General features: G+C 38.1%; 1 protein-coding gene across 1 annotated transcript in view; it reads left to right on the top strand.

Annotated features, from left to right (window-relative positions):
* The first annotated feature begins 318 nt into the window (after positions 1–318).
* Positions 319–21,730, top strand: part of Vrk1 (vaccinia related kinase 1) — a 56,568-nt gene continuing 35,156 nt past the window's right edge. Inside the window, exons 1-4 of the mRNA XM_013017597.1 lie at positions 319–339; positions 8,323–8,487; positions 14,464–14,519; positions 21,017–21,086. Of these exons, the coding sequence (XP_012873051.1) occupies positions 8,328–8,487; positions 14,464–14,519; positions 21,017–21,086 (286 nt within the window). The 5' untranslated portion in view covers positions 319–339; positions 8,323–8,327. The remainder of the gene's footprint in view (positions 340–8,322; positions 8,488–14,463; positions 14,520–21,016; positions 21,087–21,730) is intronic.

Here is a 21,730-nt window from a genome sequence, read left to right as displayed (position 1 = left end):
TTGTAATTAGCATTTTGGAAAATAGCACTGTAGTGTTTTCTCAGTATGTGGAGGGAGGGAAGTGATCGTGGTCACCAAAGGCCGATTTGTATTATTTTGATTCAACTAACTTCCATCTCTGTTATAGCTATTATATCTAGAAACTTCGCTTTGTTTTGCATTGTGGTAAAAAATGATGTTGACCATGTACCTTGTTTATGTTTTCAGTTCAGTAGTGTTAAGTGGGCTCACATCATTATGAAGCAGGTGTTTAGAAGTTTGAAACCATGCCATTGAATACTCTCTACCTTTTTGCCCTTCCTCTAGCCCCTGACAACCATCTATGTGTTTTCAGTTTTGGTGAGTTTGGCTTATTTAGATTCCATGCATGAGTGGAATCACACTGTGTCTGCTATGCGCTGGTGGCTCAAGCCTGTATTCCTAGCTAGGCAAGAGGCTGAGATTGAAGGATTATGGTTCAAAGCCAGCCTGGGCAGGAAAGTCGTGAGACTCATATCCAATTAACTTCTTCCAAAAGTCAGAAGTGGAGTGTGGTCCAAGTGGTAAATCACCAATCTTGAGTGAAAAAGATAAGCAAGAATGTGAGGCCCTAAGTTCAAGTCTCAGTATTGGTGTGTGTGCATACACACACAATATTAGCTGGGTTTTGTAATGTGGGGGCCATTGATGATCTTAGCAAGAACTGTAGTGGTGGATCTCAAGGGAGGAGCCAGATGCAGTGAGTAGAATATGTGCGGAGGGAGGTGGAGTAAAATACATCTTTTTTTGGGGGGGGGTCAGTTGTGGGGACTGAGCTCAGGGCAAGCTTGAACTCAGGGTGTCATCCCTTAGCTCTTTTGCTCAAAGCTAGCATTCTACCACTTTGAGCCACTGCACCTCTCCCTAGTTTTTGAATGGTTAATTGGAGATCTCACTGGGATTTTTCTGCCCAGGCTGGCTTTGAACTGTGATCGTCAAATCTCTAGGATTACAGGTATGAGCCACTATGCTCAGCTAACATTTTTCTTTTAATGAAGAACTTTGAGCAAACGTAAAAGCTGATGGGAAGGACACCACGAGAGATTGGTAGTGTAAGTCTTCAGGTGGTGGGTGGAGAGTGATGTGAAAGTGGTGGACTTGCTGTTTGGTAACTTCCTTGGTGTAAGAGAAAGAGAAAGAAAGCTACTGTTCCATGCTAAGCTGGGTTTTCAGTGAGTTTACATGGGAATTTATTTTTTTGAAAAATCTGTTTTCTCTTAAAACTAGTATTAGGCATCTGTTGAGAAAGGAAGGGAAATTGCAGTTTTGAGGAAAAATAATCCTGGTCCACCATTGTCCATATGGGGAGAGTGTCTGCTGAGCTTTTAATAAGAGTGGCAGTAGGTGACGTTGGACATCAGGTACTTGGATTTACAAACATGACAGACAAAAACCAAACCAAAACAATCATTTTACTGTGTAGTTTTAGGGAATACTGAGTACCTAAAAAGTATAGTGTATTGTAAATAAGGCCATTCTTACATCCAAGGTGTTTATAAAATTAGGTGCAGTGAGAGATGGAAACCATACTTGAGAGGAGCTGTCTGACTGTTAGATAGCTGTTTGGGTATGGGAGAGGTTTCCATAAGCATATGAAAGGGAATGTACTAATGAGATCGATGGTCAGTAGCCACCTTGTCCTCAGTTATCCTTGAGTTAGATGTGTTTCTGTGCAGTATGAGGCATATCAGAGAAGTTATGACTTTAGAAAACTACATGACCTCCTTACAAAGGAGCTTACATGCATGCCTGTTTTAGGATAGTTTCTGAGCAGTTATCAACCAGTATGTAATAAGTGGTTTCTGGCATTGTCATTTCCCAGTATGAGTGTGATGAATTCACTGAGCTCATTAAATGTACATGTCATTGTTGTGATTCATTCAAGCTTTTTGTCTTTTCTTTAGCAGAAAATTAAAAAAAATTCCAAATTTGAATCCAGGACTTGAAAAAATGCCAGTTGTCTAAATACAGTACCATAGTGTGATAAATATAGCTATTGAAAAATTTAAAAATCTATTCACAAAACTTTATTTTAATATTCATAGCAGAACTTTTTTGGAATGTTATCTGAAAAACAAGACCATTTTATCATCAGAGCTGACTATTAATTAGGGTATTGTTTCAGATATAAAAGTTGATCTGCCACTGAAATTCTATTTGAATATGTATAGACCCAAGCTTGCTTTGTGTATTTAATAACTTTAGTACCATAATTACTCTTGTTTACAATTAAATTTTGGTGAATATGCTAATACAGATTATAGTAGTGAGTAATTCCAGCAAAGGGCAGTATTGATCTGCATCTTGATGTACTTCTCAGTTCCATCTGCATTTCATTTAGTATCACAGGGAAAAGAAGTGATCAGGTTATGTAGTGGGTTATGTGATGATCAGTGATCTTTGTGTTTGAAACTTCTCTGGTGCATTGGCTATTGGAGTATATTTGAGCCACCTGGGCCAAAGTTATATGCAGGAAGATTTTATTTGGTTACATGTTGTACTCTCCAGTGTATTCTTTAATAGAAACCCTTGTGCAGGGATTGGTGGCATTATTAGAAGAAACCTATAATATACTAAAGCAATTGTTAATTCAAATTAGTATTTTAAGTTCTTTAGAACACTCACTAGCTTATTAAGTCAAATACTTGTGGTTATGTTACTGTTGCAGCCATGGACTTCTGGTTTTGAATAGTTCCCCTTTTCAGAAACTGCCTGAAAAGCAACAAGATTGAGAAACAGTTTCAAATTCTGGAAAAGTAGATTTCTTATAACCCTTACCCAGAAAACAAGTTGCCTCCAGTGCAGATGTATCCTGAGACCAGAGTATCATGCTATCATGTTAAAAGTTAAAATACTCAGGTATTGACACTTCTCAAAGTTGGCAAAATGATGTTCTCCCAAGTTCACCTCCTGAGGGCCACACCAGTAGCCTTAGTTTAGGAAAATGGGAGTGAAATGAGAGTAAAGGGTCTTAGGTGTCATGAAGAAGTTTTATATGTTGTGGGGCAAGTGTGTATGGTATGTAAACGAATTCATACATGGTTACCATACTGGCATGTAATTACTAGTTTATTGCTTCTCAGCTCTGAACTTAACCTTTCTTTGCTCTGTTATACTTGAACTAAACCTTGTAAACCTTGTACTTTTTTGCCTTTCTGGAATAATGTTAGGTTCTGTCAGTAGAAGGTGAGGAATAAATATATCATTGAGGAAGTAACCTCTCCTGCCATTATAGTGTCTTTTTCTTTTTTAATATATTTGTTTTTTTTTTTTATCTCAAGGTTTGACTGCAGTCAAACTGCTGGCTATACCGTACTCACTCTCTTGTGAGTTTCATCAGCATTGTAAAAGGCAGATTCTTCAACCAATATTGCAGTGGGCAGATAGCAGTGGTCCAGCTCCACTGGCCTAGACTCCAAGGAACTTATTGGTGTCCAGTGGACTGTCACCACAGCTTGTCCAGCAAAGTGTTCCTCTTTTGGTACTCTCCCTCAGCCTCAAAGATAGCGGCTGCTCCTAATATTTGCTAGTCTCATATTCCTTAGAGTTGTCTTTTACCCCTTTGAGTCGTTGACCACTTAGAAATTAATTTTTATAATTCTCCTGTTTAAAGTCTTTGTATATATATATATTTTGTAACCCAAATGAATCTTGTTCAACACAGGACTTGTGTGATTTACTGTGTTAATTTTACATAAAATAGAAGGAAATAAATCATAAGCAGACAACTTGGTTTTAACAGAGTGAATGCTCAGTTTAAGTATCACCAGGATGGGGATGTAGAATACTGCCTGATTCCCAGGGACATGCCTGTTGGCCCCTGCACCTTCTTCCAGCTCTCGGCATTTCTGCCCCAGATGCTGGCTGCATTTGACTTTATCACCATTGATCAGTTCTGATCCCTTTGGGGAATGTTAATTATAGGAGCAGTAATGTTTTTAGTGTTTAAATATGACACAATACAGAAAAATGTTTAAACACTTAATGATTGCATTTTTCTCTCATGAAAGTGATGCTTATGGTGGGTGTTTTCTTTCTCATCTCTTGCCAGGACTTTGCAGCACAACTCACCTGCTTTCCCAAGTCATTTATAGCCTTGTGGTGGTAACCACTTTCCTGTGGTTTAGAGTTGCCTGCTTTTGTTCTGTTTTGTTCTGTATTTAAGGATTTTTTGTTTCTCCTGAGATAAGTGTTTGACTATGTAACCTAGGCTAGCCTTGAACTCCTGGTCTCCTGTATCAGCCTTCTGAGTGCTTGGATTGCAGGCATGTACCACTGTGTCCGGTTAACAATACAGCTTGCTTGCTTGCTTTTCTTCTCTCCCACCCACCCCTTCTTTTTTTCCTTCCTTCCTTTCTCTTTCTTTCTTTTTCTCTGTCTCCTTTCTTCCTTCTCTTCTCTTCTTTTCCTTTTCTTTTTTTCCTCTCTCTTTTTTCTTTCTTTCTTGTGCTGGTACTGGGGTTTGATCTCAGGACCTGGGAGCTATCCCTGAATTTTTTATTTATTTTTGCTGAAGGCTAGCACTCTACCACTTGAGCTACAGCTCCATTTCTGGCTTTTTGGTGGCTAATTGGAGATAAGGAGTCTCATAGACTGTCCTGCCCAGGCTGGCTTCAAACCCTGATCTTCAGATCTCAGCCTCTTGAGTAGGCATTAGTTCCCCAGCTGAATACAGGATTTTTTTTTTGGGGTCCGGTCATGGGGCCTGAACTCTGGGCCTGGGTGCTGTCCCTCAGCTCTTCAGCTCAAGGCTAGTGCTCTACCACTTGAGCCACAGCACCACTTCCGCCTTTTTTTTTCTTTTTGCTTATTTGGTGCTGAGGAATCGAACCTAGGGCCTCATTCATGCAAGGCAAGTGTTCTACCACTGAGCCACCTTCCCAGCCCCTGAATACAGGATTTTTAACTGGACCAATCCTTTCTCTTATTTCTCCCTCCTATCATCCATTTGAATTGTGATTTTTGAATACACAGGAGATAAATAGAATAAGAATGTCAGCTGATGATGGCAGTCCTTCCTTGCCCACACAGAATCATTCTGAGATAACCAGGAACAGACAGATGAATCCTGTATATACTGTGCACAGGCACCAATAATGAGGTCTAATCCATAAACTAGGCATCATAAGAGATAATGATCTAAAATAGTTACAACAGTATACTGTGGTAAGTTACGTTGATGTGTTACTTCTGTCTCAAAGTATCTTCCTGTACTGTACTTTCTTTCTTGTGTTGATAAGAGATGGTAAGTGTTTCCCTAGTGAGAGGAAGTGAGGCCAGTCACTGAGGTATGGTGGCGTTGTTAGGCTGCTATTGAATTTCTTCCTTGAACACAAGCATTGTGATTTGACATTCAGTCTGGTAGCCAAGATGGCTGCTGTCACCAGTGGGTGGGTAGCTTATATAGCATGTATGTACTGGGCAAAGGGATGAATCTTGTCTAGGATGGAGCTGAGTGAAACAACTCAAGATTTCATCATGTTGTCCACAGAGGCTTTCAGTTTTAAACTTATGATTTATTTCTAGAATTTCCCACTAAGTGTTTTGGGGCCTCGTTTGATTTTGGCTAACTAAAGATCATGACTTGCATTATTGCCATTATTTGCATTATTCCATATTTATGCACATAGTACCCAAGTTAACACAGCATGTACCGCCACAGTCTGAGTCCTGGAGTTGCTTTTGGGACAAATGTTCTCCCAGTTTTTGTTTTTTTTTTTGTTTGTGTGTTTGTGTGTGTGTTTTCTGAGTGAAATATAAACTCCAGGAGGACATTTTGTTTCTTTAGCTTGGTGCTTTATCCTTGTGTTCTAGAACAGTTTGTTTCACAGTATGCTGTCCATATATACTTGTTGATCAAATGATAAATGGTGACAGTATATATCATAGTAATAAATAATTCTGTGGGAATCAATGCTATTTTTTTTGTTGTTGTTGTTGGTCGTGGGGCTTGAACTCTGTGCCTGAGCGCTGTCTCTCAGCTCTTCAGCTCAAGGCTAGTGCTCTACCACTTGAGCTACAGTGCCACTTCCGGTTTTCTGGTGGTTTATTGGAGATGAGAGTTTCACGGACTTTCCTGCCCCGGCTGGCTTTGACCCTCGGTCCTCAGATCTCAGCCTCCTGAGTAGCTAGGATTACAGGCGTGAGCCACTGGCTCCCAGCTCTCCCAGTTTTTATAGTTGTTCTGTGTTCATATTGCCAGAACAAGGGCTTTATGAATACTCTCCTTTGTAAATCTTTTCCAGTCTCAGGTCTACAAGCAAGTGTGTGTGTTTACTTTGCAGGGGCACTGATGCCTCCTTAGTATCCCTGCTTGTTCTCTAGTAGGGTCTTACTCTTTCTACGTCCACAATACATAACTTGAGTTTTGTTATATGGAGATTGCCTTTTCTTATTCTTTGTTTGCTTTTGGAATATGGTTATCTTTTTGACTCCCTCCTTTTTATTTTGGTGGTGGTTGGGTTTGAACTCAGGTCCTTGGGCTTTCCAGGCAAATGCTTTACCACTTGAGCCATGTCCCCAGCCCTTTTCTTGCTTTAATTTTTCAGATAGTGTCTCTTGTTTTTGTCTCTGGAGGGCTCCAAATTGAGGTCCTGATTAGCTATGTCTCCAAGTGTGCAAACATTCAAGCTCAGCTTTGTTGAGATAGAGTCTTGCTAACTTTTTCTTTTTTTGCTAAGGCTGGCATCAAACTTTGATTTTTCCCAGTCTTTGCCTCTGTGTAGCTGGGATTTTGAGAGATGGTCTTGCTCTGGTAGCCCATGGCAGCCAGGAGCTCATGATTATCCTGTTGTAGACTCTAGGCTGGGATTACAGACTTGTACCACCACACCTGGCTTCTTTTTTTTTATTTGCAATGACTTTTCATTTAAAAGTTTTTGTGCATATCACTTCTTATTTATTTATTTGTACTGGGGCTCCAACCCAGGCATTAAGTATAGCACGACAAATGAACATGTGCTCTTGCCACTAAGCCACAATCTAAATCCTTTTTGTTGTTTTTGATTATTTTCTATCACTTAATTTATGAGTTTTTATAAATTCTGATTCTTTTTTTATCTTTATATGTGAAGTTTTGCCTTATTTTTTAAATATTTACAACTTAACTTTTCAGAGGAAATGTTTTTCTGAAGACACCCCCCCCCCCATAATAATCATCTGATAGTTTGTGGGATAAGGCTGTGGTTACTTTCAGTTCCTGTGATTCACACGCAACTGTTATCCAGTATGTAGGCTTATTTTTAGATGGCATTGTTCAGGTTGACTTTATATCATTGCCTGTTATTCGCTCTTCATGTGGTTTTGTGTTGTGTTCCAAAATCTGGAGGTTAACTCACAGATTCACTTCCATTTGTGTTGTCCTTAGGATCCTCACTTTGGGTGCTATCCCTCACAGGTTGTGTTAGACTGAGGTTTTGACCCCTGTTTAAAGTCACACAACACATGCATGTGTGTACTCACGCTACTCCTTTGCAGAGTAGAGTGAGTTGACCTGAGGGTACTTGAAGCTTAGAAGTGACTTGAAGTAACTTGATCAGGATTTCCCAGCGAACCAGTAACATATTTGGGATATGTTTTTTGATTCCAGTCCAGGCTTTTTTTTTTTTTTTTTGCCCCCAGTAAGCATTGCTTTTCCAGAATGTTATGGTATACTTAAGCTTGTGAGAAAGTGGGTTGAGATGCATCTCTTGTTGAATTCATAGTGGGAAATGAGCATAGGAATACTCATTAGGAATGTCACCAGCTCTGCCTTTTCTGTGGATCTGAACAGTCACAGGTTCTCCTCATCATTCCTGGAAGGTAACATCCATGCATGTGTGGATGGTAATGCAATCTTCACACAGTCCTGGGGCTGACCGGGTGCTGCTCTCCTGCCCTTAATGCCCTGTCCTCTCTGCATTCCTCTGAGTGTGTCTGTGGGCTTTGTACCGTGTACTGAGCAGTAGAGGGCTGAACTTGGTGAGGGCCTCGCTGCAGCACTGAGGAGTGTGTTCTCATGCACACACTTTGCTCCTGACCTCACACGATTTTTTTTTTAATAGCCCTTCAGCCATAGATGATATGCCACTGGAACGTAAAACTAAATAATATCTGGAAAGCAATTGCCGAGATTGTCTTACTTTTGCAAAACCAAGAGATAATCAAATAATACTTGAGCCATTATAAATCAGAATTGGCTAGTACCCCTCATGTAAGTTTTGGGATAAGTAGGAATTTGAACACACACATTAGTTTTACTTAAGGAAATTGGTTGGAAGACTTACGGGATGATAACTTCGAGTATTGCTTTGTTTTGTATCATAGTGAAAATGCCTCGTGCAAAAGCAGCTCAGGCTGGAAGACAGGGCCCTGCGAAGAGACGCCTTGCAGAACAGTTTGCAGCTGGGGAGATAGTGACGGACATGTCAAAAAAGGAGTGGAAACTGGGACTGCCTGTTGGCCAAGGCGGCTTTGGCTGTATATATCTTGGTGAGTTTCTGACTGCTTCTGTCATTATCATTATTACTCCAAAGGCTTTCATGCTTTCTTAGCAAGAATGATTCCTTCTTTGTTAGCTGTTTTGTTTCTCATGACCTACAGTCACCTAATGTATATGGTTGCATAAAAATTCATCTGACATGGAGGAGTAGAGAAATGTTCATTTAATTATAATGGAGAAAGATTGAATTACATGTAATATTGTCACTGCTGAGTACTACAACTATAGATTTTTAATGTTTTTATAACCTTAATGTCTTTTGAGATGCAGTAGAAGATGCGCACATCTTTTCTTCTCTACTTCCACCCAATTAGAATACACTTTGTCTGTTTTTGACTAATAGATCTTCTATAGATGTAGATTTCCTTTTTCTATGCTGGATTTAGGAGAATGGCCTAGAAACTGCATTCTAGGCCAGCCAAATGCACCATTCATTAGCATACTTACCTCGAAATTTTTGGAGACCCGTGTAGAGCCGTGAAATCAGAAAGCTAACTAAATTGTTGATTTTAAAAGTACTTTGCCTGATTGCTTCTTAAAGCTGCCTGCTTCTCCCAGAGAATCAGTGCCTGCTTCTCTAAGAGAGTCAGTGAGGATGCAGTGCAATTGGCATTTACTTTCCTTCTAACTTTTCTACTTTCTGTTCTTATTCCACTTCTCATCTCGATTTAATTAGTAAACTGTTCAGTTTCTCTCATGGAAGTTTATATAGCATTTTATTTTTAGCACTGAGTGGAACTTTTTTTGTTCAGGGAGTAATCTTAACTCAGAATACTAAGACTGTAGTATAGATTAGTGCTACCTGGCAGTTTGTTAGACCCGCACATTCCTAGACCCCATCTCAAACCTGGACTTCCAAAACTTACCAGTGGCACTCACCTGCTCTTCTGGCTATATAGGAAGTTGAGATCGGGAGGATTGAGTTCCATGACAGCAGAGGCAAGAAGTTCAGGAGGTTCTCATCGCAACAGAAAAGGCTAGGTGTGATGGCACATACCTGTCATGCCAGCTTTGGTGGGAAACATGAATAGGATCTTGTCCCGGTGAGTCCTGGCACAGAATGAGAGCCTATCTAAAAAGTAACCAGAGAAAAGGGTTGGAAGCATGGCTGAAGTGGTAGAGTGTGCCTGCCTAGCAAACACAAAGTCCTGAGTTCAAACCCTAGTACTGACTGATCAAAACAAATGGACGCCTTAGGAAGAGGCCCATCAGTGTGATTGACAAAGCCCTTCAGGTGAGCCTGGTACATGTTCAGGTTTGAGAACCATTAGCTGAAAAAGCAGCTGCTTTTCCTCAAGGGGTCTCACTGTACCTCATCATCTGTGAGGTACAATTTGTCTGCTGCTCTCTTTGGGCTTGTCTTCATGAAGAATAGCTTAAAACACAGGGCTTTGCTTCTATGTTTTTGTCACTTGCCTTTGTGGGAACTAGGTGTTGATGCTCTCTGTGGTTTGGAGCCAGACCAATGAGCTAGGCTGTCACTCCAGGAGAAAATCCTCAAATTGTCAAAGAGTAGTAGCTGTACTAGATGTGTATATTTTTGATTGTTGCCTCTTTTGTGGAATGTTTGAATTTGTGACATATTAGTGGGCACTTTGTATCTAAGTAACACAACTTAATTTGCTTTTGTAGCCTTCCTCAAATTGGAACTTACCATGTAAGTGTGGTGTTCTGAATTTTTTACTAAGAAGTGTCATCTGATAGTGTTTTACTAAGAAGTGTCTGCTGATAGTGTTTTTAGTATCCTGTGGTTTGATAGTTGTTCATTAACAACTTTGCAAATTCTTCTGTAAACTTGGATTGTTTAGCCCAGAGAAGAAGAGATTTGCTTAGGTCTTGCTGCCCACACTTTCTCTGTCCACAGGTATTCAAACGGCCATTTTCAAAATCACCAGCAACTTCTGTTAGCGAACTAAAATTTTACTTTGACTTTATTGTCGAGCGTTTGATACTCAGTATCTTTCTTTCTCATAGAAATTGCTTCCATTATCTTACTTTCCATGATTAACCTTTCCTCCCCCATGCTTTTCTTCTCTGGCTGCACTTAGTCTTCTTTGTAGGTTACCTCTGTATTCTTCAACTTTCCTTCCTTGGCCTGCTTTTTCTTCCTGATATTTTTTCTTAGTGATCTCACTGATTTTCACAGCTTTCTGTCACTCTTTGTATTGTTGACTTCCATTATCTTTTGTCTGCAATGAAGACTTGATCTCTTCCATCCTTGTCCAGGGCTTCCAGCAGATCTCTTCTTGGATGTCTTTAGGCATTTTCTTTTTCATTTTGTGATCCTTTCATGATTAGAAGATTATCTATGTGAGTGATACTTGTTAAGCTAGAAAATAGGAAATTGTTTCTGAAAATTCTTTAATGGTCCCAGCACCTCATGTAGTCCTATTGCTTTCACTGATGTCTCAAATCCATCCATTTCTCTCCTACCACTACCCTGGGTAAGGGTAGTCTTACGATGTCTTGTCTGGGCTTGCATTGTATCAGTCAATCTTCTTTGCCCAGTTTCTGCCCTTTGGGATCTCCCTGGTCATCGTGTGGGCCTAAGTGATCTAGCATGCTAATGAGACCATCCTATTTACCCATCCAGTGGTTCCTCAGTTCCTCAAAAGTCAATTAAGAATGATGTATACAACTCTTCATATGTAAGTTCAATTTTCTTTTTTGCAGCCATTATGCTGTCCCTTTGCCTTGATCTGTGTATAGGCTGCTGTTCCTTTTTTATTTTTTTGATGGCACTAGGGTTCGAACTCGGCCTCATGCTTGCTAGGTTGGGCTATACTATTTGAGTTATGCCTCTAAATTATTACAGTTCTTAAAAATAGTTATTATTGCAAACTTCAGTGCCTATATTTCCCAAAGAAAATTGAGCTTGGCTGCTTCCAAGCACAAATACCTTTTAGAGTAATGTTCCTTTGAATGCAGGGCCCTGCTTTCTTAATGACCCAATTTTCTCTTTCTTATCACTTCAAAATGAACTTGAATATTTTTACGAAAGTGACCTTCTTCTTTGGTATTGTTAAAAGAATTAAAGCTTAGCATCAGAAATAATATTATTCATAATCTAATGTAAATAAAAATCATTCTTTGAACTTATTAGAGTTTATAGACTATGGAGTCTTTTATCCCTACGTTTTTGTTTTTGGTTGGTTGTGGGGCTTGAACTCATGGCCTGGGTGCTGTCTCTGAGCTCTTTTGCTCAAGACTAGAACTCTTACTACTTGGAGCCACAGCTCTACTTCTGGTTTTCTGGTGGTTAATTGGAAATAAGAGTCTTAGGGACTTGACTGCCTGGGCAGGCTATGAACTGCTATCCTCAGCTCTCAACCTCCTGAGTAGCTAGGATTATAGGTGTGAATCACCAGCAACTGGCCCTGCTATTTTCTGTTTTCAGGATTTAATGTATTTGTACAATATGATTCAGTTTTTTCAGCTTGGGAGAAATAAAGTTAAAAACTAATAAATTTTGTGTCCTCAAGTAATGGGCACAGTAATAAAAAAAAAACCTCAGTGATATCCTTTGTTTAAACAATGTATGCAACATAATTAAGACATTTTATGTTATTTTTATGTCTTGAAAACGCTATTGTTCTACTTGAGATATAATTTCCATATAGATCACTCTCTATATAGTTCAGTGACTTTAGGCATAAGTAAACATCTGTGACCCTGTTACCATAATGCACCTAGTAAACATACTGTTACGACTAAAAAGTATCCTCTTGTTTTTTTTTGGTTGGTCATGGGGCCTGAACTCTGGTCCTGGACACTGTCTCTGAGCTGTTCAGCTCAAGGTGAGTCCCCAGCTTTCTCCTGCCCCCCCCCCCCCAACACACACACTTTTTTCCTTTCCCCAAACCAAGTTTAGGGCAGATACTATATTCCCTTCGTGTTTACTTTCTCTGATACTTTCCATACTGCACTGAAATTACTTTTCTTACTTTTATATTAAATGTGTTTTTTGACAATGGGACAACTCTTCTTGTTTTCTTTGTGGCTAGCATATTTTGCAGTAAATACTGTTTGAATGAATTATTGAGCTTCCTTTCCCTCCTCCTGTTCTCATTTAAGCATGCAGTATTACTGGAATGCTATCTTCATTTTAGTATTTTGTTAAAAAAACTCAACAGTCCTTGGGACTGTTTCTCTCTTTCCCAAATTAGCCATTTTTATGGGAGACCTTTCTTCTTTAGTCTGAAGTACTTTAACTGCAGCCCTTCCAGACTCTGGTGCTTCCTAGCTGATTGGTAGGCAATATCTTATCTTGGTGTCCATTGCTGCCCTTCTACTTCTGTGGGAGAGTGCTTTGGGGCTTTGTTCTTCTTTTCTTTGTCTGCCTTTATTCTCCAAGGATTTCTCTCACTCTTGAGGCTTTAAATATGTAAGCTTTTTAGATTTTATTTTTTGGCAGTTTCGGGGATTGAACCAAGTATCTTGCATGTGAAAAGTATGCACTCCCAACTGCTGAGTTATATTTCCAGCTCTCAAAAATAGCTTCCTTCCCTCCCTCTCCCCTCATTTCCTTCCTACTTTTCTTTCTTCTCCTTTGTTGCTGTACCGGGTATTGAACTCAGGAACTCCTTAAGCAAATGCTCTACCATTTGAACTATGCCCCTAGTCCAATAAATAGCTTTCTGTGTAGACAACTTTCTCTCTCTCTCTCTCCTTCTCTCTCTCTCGCTCTGTGTATATATATGGTTATTTTCACATACATGTAAATATGTGTATACATACATGTACATAGATACACATATACACACATTCCTTTCCCCTTCCTCCCTCACTCTCTGATTGTTATCAGCGTTCACTGAGCTTCCTTGTGTCATCATCATATGCATTTCAAACTTCAGATACTCTCAAACTGGATCCGCATACAGTTCTCCTGTCAGTAGCAGCTTCCTCTTTCAAGTTGCATAGGAGCCATCCATACCTCATCAAGGTGAAATTCTCACACTCTGTTGACTCCATCAAAAAATTCTGTCGTCTGTCCTTTTGAGGGTCTGACTGATTCATAATCTTTTTTTTTTTGTTGTCCGTGGGACTTGAACTCTGGGCCTAGGCACTGTTCCTGAGCTCTTCAGCTTAAGACGAGCACTCTACCACTTGAGCCACAGCGCCACTTTCCATCATCTGACTAGCACTTCTTGTCTGCTTCCAGGTTGGCTTGGCTAAGCACCTTTGCTTACCTGGTGTAATGTTTACCTGCCTGCTCTGCTCTTGCCCCTCTGTGCCATTATCCTTAGGAAGTCTCCTAAAAGGTTTTGTTTTGGCCCTTCCCCTTCTTAAAACCTTCTGGTGGCTTCTCATCTCCTGTATAGAACCAGCCAGAATCATAGTATGTGTCACCTGGTGAGCCCCTCATGTCTCTTCTCATCTCACCTCTTCTCTTCCAGCGCCTTTGGCCTCCTGACTGAAGGCATTTCTAACCTGCCCCTACCTCAAAACCTGTGGTCTAGTCTGGTGAAATGCAATCTGAAGTATTGATCTTGATGAATTTTCCCCTACAATGGTATTTTTTGAGAACTTTGGCTCTAGATGTTCCTTTTTAGATTGTATAGTTTTCAAAATTTAAGAAATGATACTAGTCATCGTTTTTTTGGATTCACCATATGTATCTATCTATATCTGTCTATCATTCACTGTATCTCTCTCTCTCTCTCTCTATCTACATATTAAGGCCCATGAGTACTTTTGGGTTAAAGAAACATTTAACTTGTTCAACTTGGGGCTTTCTGTATATCACTGATGAACTAATGGGAAAAAACAGAACACAAGATGGCTTCCATCTTCAGTATTAAAGCACAAGAAAAGAATGAAAATTGATGAAATACACTGTAACAATATTCTGAAATGTATTTGGGAACTGGAATTTATAAAGGTATTACAGACATACAGGTGTAAATATGCATACAGTATTCATAATAATGTTATTCTGATGTTATGTACTTTTCTTCTTTAAACAGCTGATGCAAATTCTTCAAAATCAGTTGGCAGCGATGCACCCTGTGTTGTAAAAGTGGTAAGACAATATTTCAGCTTATTTTGTCTTTTTTTTTTTTAACAAAAGTTTATATAGTATTTATTTTGTAAATCATCCTTTGGTAACTAGACTTAATTAAGCCATAAGGTATTATTTTTTAATAATGTTTCATAAATGGTTAATGAGACATAAAAGTAGCTTTTATTTAGTTTTAGGTAACTAAATAAAAAAGTTCAAAAAGTCCCTGTGTTCTTTTGCCTTGGCGTGGCATTAAGGTTTGGGGCAAAGTCAGTGGAGTGTAGAGGAACTGAGCAGCTGTGGTTCCTGCCTGTTATCTTAGCTACTCAGGCGGTAGAGCGGGAGGATCAACCCATCCAGGGAAGAAAAGTCCACAAACAAGACTATCTCCAAATTATCTAGCAAAAAGCTAGGCTGGAGTGGTAGAATACCACTGAGCAAGCATGCTGAATAAGCATGAGATCCTGAGTTAAAAAAAAAAAAAGTGTCCAGGATGTAGATGTGGAATAAGACACCAACTGATCTTTTCTTCCAGCTGTGCAGTAGGTGAGATGAAGTATTGTATTATCCCTCAGTACTATGCTAATTTGGTGTAGTTTATTTTGCATTTGCTTCTGGACTTTCTGTTGGTCAATTTTCTGTTTATTCCCAGTTTTTTCCCTTTAGTATATTTAATTGCTTATTTGTCATTTAATTAGTTAGTTGTGATTGTTGAATTTACTATATTCAAGTTGAAATTAGCTCATGATGAGTAAAGATTAGCAGCACCCTATCTGTCATGAATGCACTTTCAATAGCCAGGCCCATTTATAGATCTACTAGTAGTGGACATTTTAATTAATTTTTTCATCCATTATCTATTTTTTTGCTTACTACCATTTGCATCTTTGATCTTAGTTCTTGGATACGTGTAAAGAACATGTTTGTTTTTTATTTTTCTATAAAAAATTAGAAGAGCCAACCGAATGTCTTATTTGGGGAAATTAACAAATTAAGTCCTGTTCTTCTTTTATCCTCACAGTTGACATAACTCAAGAATTATCTCATTGTTATGTTGTGGGCTCTTTTCAAACGCAAGTATGTTTGACCCCTACACACTAGCTTTCTTGATGTAGAATTGTTTTAGTGATTTATTTTTTTAAGCTTTTTATCTTTCTTTTTTTGCTAAGAGGCATATTTTTTACATGGACATACATAAAAACAGTTTGAAGACTTCTGACACATGCATATAACTGTTTAACCCTCACTAAGACACAGAACATTTCCATCACCCAAAAAGATTTTTTTGTGTCCTTTGCAGTAGAACTTCTGTTTTCCATTCGGGCTATTACAAATACAACTTCTATAAACTTTTTTTTTTTTTTTTTGTCAGTTGTGGGGCTTGAACTCTGGGCCTTGAACTCTTCAGCTCAAGGCAAGCTCTCTGCCACTTGAGCCACAGCGCCACTTCCAGTTTTCTGGTGGTTAATTGGAGATAAGAGTCACAGATTTTCCTGCCTGGGCTGGCCTTGAATCTCGATCCTCAGATCTCAGCCTCCTGAGTAGCTAGGATTACAGGTGTGAGCCACTGGTGCCCAGCTGTAAACATTCCTCTATAAGCATTTTTGTAGGTGTAGGTTTTTTTAATTTTAAGTAACTTATCTGGGAGTTTGAATTGTTGGTTTAGTGGCGAAAAATGAATTAAACTTATAGAAAGTACTGGAAAGATTTCCAAAGCAGTCCATTTTTCGTGTCCCCAAGAATAATGGAAGTTGTGATTGTCTGTTCTCTCCTCTGTTTTCTGGGTTAGTTTCTTTGTTTTCTACCACTTCAATGGGCATAGAACATTGTGGTATTATAGTTCCAGTCTGCATTTTTTTTTTTTTTTTGATGACCAGTTTGAGTACATCCTCATTGTACTAACTGGCTATTCATCTTTATTTGTATCTGTGAGGCACCTGCCTCTTTACTCTTTTGTCCAATCTCTTTGAAACAGTTTTTTTTAAAGTAACTGAATTGTTGCTTTTTATAATGTGTAATTAAGAGTTATTCTGAATACAAGTCCTTTTTCAGATATGTGTTGGTAATATATTCCTCCAGTTTATAGTTTTGTGTGTTTTGAATACTTTGAGTTCATCTTTTGAGCTGGACCAAGGTTTTATTTTTATTCTGTCACTTGGTAGTTAAATTGATATTTGAGTCAAATTTGCATTCCTAATACATAGACCTTGTAGTCAAATTGTATATGCTTTTAACCAATACTGAAATTGCTTTGCTAATATTTTGTGAAGGATTTTCATGGTTTTATTCATAAGGAGTGTTGGCTTTAGTCCTCCCCTCCCCCCTTAGTATTTCTATGTTTAGAATTTTTAAGCTGGTGGCTTAGTTTTGGTGTCAGGGTCATGTTGGTGGATGATTGGTCTTCTTTGTACCCTGTGTCTTCTCACTCTTCAAGCCTCTAGAAAAGCCAGGGCTTTTCAGGTCCTGAACTACCTGTTTTCTGATTTGTGAAATAGTACTTTCTTATTGTTTTCCTCCTTTGATATGTATTCAGAAGGTAATACATAGTGATCCAAGTTTAGTGTCCAGACTGTGTCTCCTGCCATTCTCCTTCCTTGATGTCCTATTGCTTTAGATTTCTTTTCACTGTGCAGTAGCCTTCTTTGAACTATTCAGCTTGCTGCTAAGGCAGAGGAACTAAAGTTCTTACTATAAAATTGTATTATTTGCATGGAATTTTAGAGAATATTTCCACATCTGATGTATACAACAAATTAAAATACTAAAATTTATAAAGGATAACACACTGAGGCAGTATTATTGACTTTCCCTTTGCTCCTTGCAAAGTTATTGTAATAGCTCTAATTGTACAGATCACATCTAATAGCCTCATGCCTCTAGGTTTTATCTTTTATCTCCAACTAGATGTGAAATTATCTAGTAATGACCTTATTTTAAACTTTGTTTTCCTTTTATAGTCCTTAAATGCCTATTTAGTTTCTTAAGTATTTTTCATCCATAATTTCCACTACCTTTTATTTCTCTTTGTGTTCATTTACTCTAATCTTCTTGATGCCCTTTTCATTCCTAGGACAGACCCCATTTTCCCTTCTGATAGCTTTATCATGTGCAAAGTTAAATGGATCATCAGTTACAACCATGGAAAATGAGTGTCACATCTTTCCAATATTAGAACTGTTTGTTGAACATTAAGGGCTATTGAAGGTTATGCTTCTGGTTTTCTTGTTTTAGTGGTACTGGGGATGAGCCTTGAGCCTCATGTCTGTTAAACAAGTGCTTTACTGTTGAGCTACACCCTGTACCCAAAGATCATAGTGTCAGAGAACATGTAGTACCTGCCCACTGGGATCCAAAGCCCTGTGTAAGGTATGAAGATTGTTTTTATAAAATGCCTACTGTATATGAAGAAAATATGTCGGATTGTTTACAGTTTTTCAAGAATGAGCATGTGTTTTTAGATTAAAAACCTGAAATGTACGTGAAACTGATTTGTTGGCATATGAAGCAGTGATTTGCAATCCTAGTTGTGCTGTAGAATCATAACCTCAGGGGTAGGACCTAGTTATTGGTATTTTAGTAACATTCACCAGGTGATTTCCTTTGAAGAAACTGGTGTTGAGGGCACGTTAGGTATTTTATATGGAGTTATGTCCATTCACTTTTTAATTCTTGTTCTAAGATCCTTTTCCTAGGGATTGCTTCTAGTATGAGCTTTTATTTTCATATGGAAGACTTGTCAAAGAATTGGGTTATTGCTGATATATCTGCTGTATGAAAATCTCTAAATGGTTAACCCATAAAATCTTCTGTTTGGCTTTGGCGTGAAGTTAAGACAGACATACTCAAGATGGGTGTTTAGGCACTTACTATGAATATTCTCCCCATACCCAGTGATAGTCTGTGTTTTGGGTCTTTAGTCCTGGCTCATGTAAGCAGCTGTGGAGCTGTGATGCTGGGTCATCCTGGTTCACTGTACTTAGCTTCTAGATAGTGGAGATACTGTGATTATTTATTCATTTTTAAGTGAGAAATTGGTAATAGTTAGATAATGCATGTGGAGTCTCTCTTGCCTCTGCCTCTCTCCTCTGGTCTCTATCTCTTTCTTGTCTCTGTCTCTGTCTTTTTATATCTATATCTATACCTATATTCCCCAGCTGCAATCACACTTTGTAGTCATGTCAGGAGCAGACCTGGAGATGGAGTTTGGGTTATTTTTGGCTTGTATAAACTAAGTGCCAACTGGTAGAAAATTGTATTCTAAAGCTCCTGGCAAAGAAGTTTGCTGACTGATGTTTAATTTTACCTGCTGATGTTATGAGAAGTGACCTGAATTTTCAATTCAGATATAATAAATTTTTTTGTAGGAAGGAGAAACTTTGTACATCTTCGTTTTTAAATGGCAGCCAGTTGCTTTTAGATGGTGCCATTGAAATGTATCACTTTTTTTTTTTCTGTTGTCATCTTCATTTTGACACTTAGAAGTCTTAAGGAAACGTTTAGTGATATTCTAGTTAAAATGTCAGTCCCAATTTCTTTTCTAAATCTTGGCTATTACAGAGCTGGCAAAGTATTTTAGATTTGAAATATGTTAATAAAACTTTAGTTGTGAGTTAAGGTATTTTCTTCAACAGAAATAGCTAGCTTTGGCTAGCGTGCAGTGCCAAGGAGTAGCTCCTTTATTTTCTGATAATGGAAGTTTATTGGATTAGTAAAAGTATGAAATGAGCTCAAAAGGCCTTCATTGTAGTAAGGTTTTCATTATAATGGCCTAATGGGTATGGTTGACTCTCATTATTTTAAGTTAATAAATTATTGCTTGAAGGAAACTTAAAAATTAAAGTTGATATGACAGAGTTTGGAACTGAATAAATCAAAATTTCATATTGATGGTAATAAGCTAGGAGTTGTCTTATGAAAACCCTTTCCCAGGCTTAGTTTTATTAACGAGCTATTCCAAAAATTAACCAAAGTTCCTTCTCTTTGATTTCCCTTGCATTGATTCTGTGATTCGTGTTCGTTTGTTTGTTTTATACATTCTCTGGTGTCTCTGGCTACCCTTGTTGACAGGGAGAAACCACAGGATATGGAGACTGGAGCGTGTGGCTTGGTTCTGTTTTGAGGAGTCAGTGGCTTGCTGAGCCCATGTATGCCAAGGCTGGTATCTTACAGTACGGGGCGTTCTAAAACCAGGCTGCACCTGTAGCTGTCAGGAGAAAAGCTTATGTTTAGGTTCTGATACAAGCGTGTACAGGTTGACCAACATGCTGTGAAGGGCTCATCATCCATAACTGGGTGCTGCTTCACTGAAAATTGGCAGTGCCTTCCTGTAAGCACGAATCGATCACTTACATAATTTTTGAATTACAATAAATCTGAGGTAATAGAACTGTGTGGTTTTATCTAAATCTCCAGGAGTAAAATTGATTAGTAGTTAAGCAGATTGAATAAAAAAGAAAGTGAATATATTTTAAGTATTTGCAAAGGATCTAGTACCCAGAGAGCTCATGTTAAGACAATCAACCTCAATTATCAGTTCCTTTAATACTCTAATAAATTTCAATACCAACTATACAGGTTTGCTGTCCAGAATCATTTTCTTCTCATACCTTCTAAAAGAAAAGCAATTAATGTTTGCTTCATTTGAAGTTTTCAAAAAAGTTTTTAGATCCTTAATTTCAAATTATTTCTTACCTTTAATAAAGATGGTAATAACAATATCAAACAAAAAAAACTTTATTAACCGTACAAAATCTGCTTACTGAAAAACCCACAGAATTAAAAGACCTTTCTCTTCTTTATTTAATGAGATAAATTCTTTATAGGCAGAAACTTTTTACAAATGTTTGTTTCTTTGCAGATACTTTAATTTGTTAATAGTTCTCAAGCTGGGAAAGGAATGTAGCTCAGTAAAATTTGTGGAAAACAGTTGTTTTAACTTCAAATTATCACGTGTACATGAAAACCATGGGAATTCATGTGAGAAAGAAAAAGAGGGAGTTCAGTGAACAGGGCTTGCTCTGGGGATCAGAATGAACGAGGCCTGTTTCTACCAGTCCTGGCACACCAGATAGAGCAAGCAGTAAGCAAGAAAGAGCAAAGGAATAGGATTTTGCCATTAGTTGGTTAAGTTGGGTATTGGCATTTTATTAAATCTGGGCAATATCTTGTAGCCCTTTGGTGATAGAGTTAACATGGTTGCTGGTCTTTGCTTAAGGGAAAGCTTAATAAAGATAAAATTAGTTCAAGCACTTTTCTTAAACTTCCGTGAAAACTGAGCTGTATATTTGATGTTGTATAATTTATCACTTATAAAAATGGAGCTTGAGAGAAATTTAGGGCTTAGAGGCTATTCTGAGAATATCTGAAATAATTCTAAGGAGTTGAACTTAATGCATAGTTTTAAATTTATCAAATTGCAATCTTTTGAAAGGAAAATTGATTAGTCTGTTTTGAAGTTTCACTGAAAATAACTTAGTAGTTTAACTAGCATTAGTACTAACACACTCTTATATTTTAAGGAACCCAGTGACAATGGACCTCTTTTTACTGAATTAAAGTTTTACCAGCGAGCTGCTAAACCAGAGCAAAGTAAGCAATATAATATATATGTTCACATTTAAAACACTGCTTTTCATTTTGTTTTGCTTGTATAGGCCAAGGGTAGAGCATTCCATCTTATGGCTCCTTGTTATTTTTTTTTCCTTTATAAAAAAAATGTAAATTTGGGATTGGAGGGATGGTTCACTTGGTAGAGCACTAGCCAAGCAAAAGTGTCAGGTACGGAATTTGAGTCCCATTCTTGCACCAAAAAACTCCCAAACAGTTAAATTTGTTTAAATGACATTTCTGTGAGGTCATCTTGATGTCTTAATAGTTTTTTTCAATTATATTTCACTTATATTGATATAAAGAGTGACATATGACTTAGAAAATATTGTTCTGTATTGAAAGTAGCCTTAGTCCTTGAGTTTGATAGCTGCTCTCATCCTCTGTAGCTTCCAACTGAGCTCCTCAGATATTTCCTTTCTTTTCCCTCTTAAGAACTCCAGACCTATGTTAGAGTGGGAGAAAAGCTTCCTTCCATCTTCCCTACATTTTGATGCTGATTGAAGAGAAGATATACAAATTATAGAGGAAATCCTCAACTTGTAGAGTAAAAATAAGTCTTCCTATGGAAGCAAATAAATATTTGCATAGAGAAAGAAAATTACTGTACCTAGTAGTATGGTTTT

This window comes from Dipodomys ordii, unplaced genomic scaffold, assembly GCF_000151885.1.
Source record: "Dipodomys ordii isolate 6190 unplaced genomic scaffold, Dord_2.0 Scaffold2, whole genome shotgun sequence".
Taxonomy (NCBI): domain Eukaryota; kingdom Metazoa; phylum Chordata; class Mammalia; order Rodentia; family Heteromyidae; genus Dipodomys; species Dipodomys ordii.
Note: the sequence above shows the minus strand (reverse complement) of the source record. Positions and strands in the feature narration are given on the sequence as shown.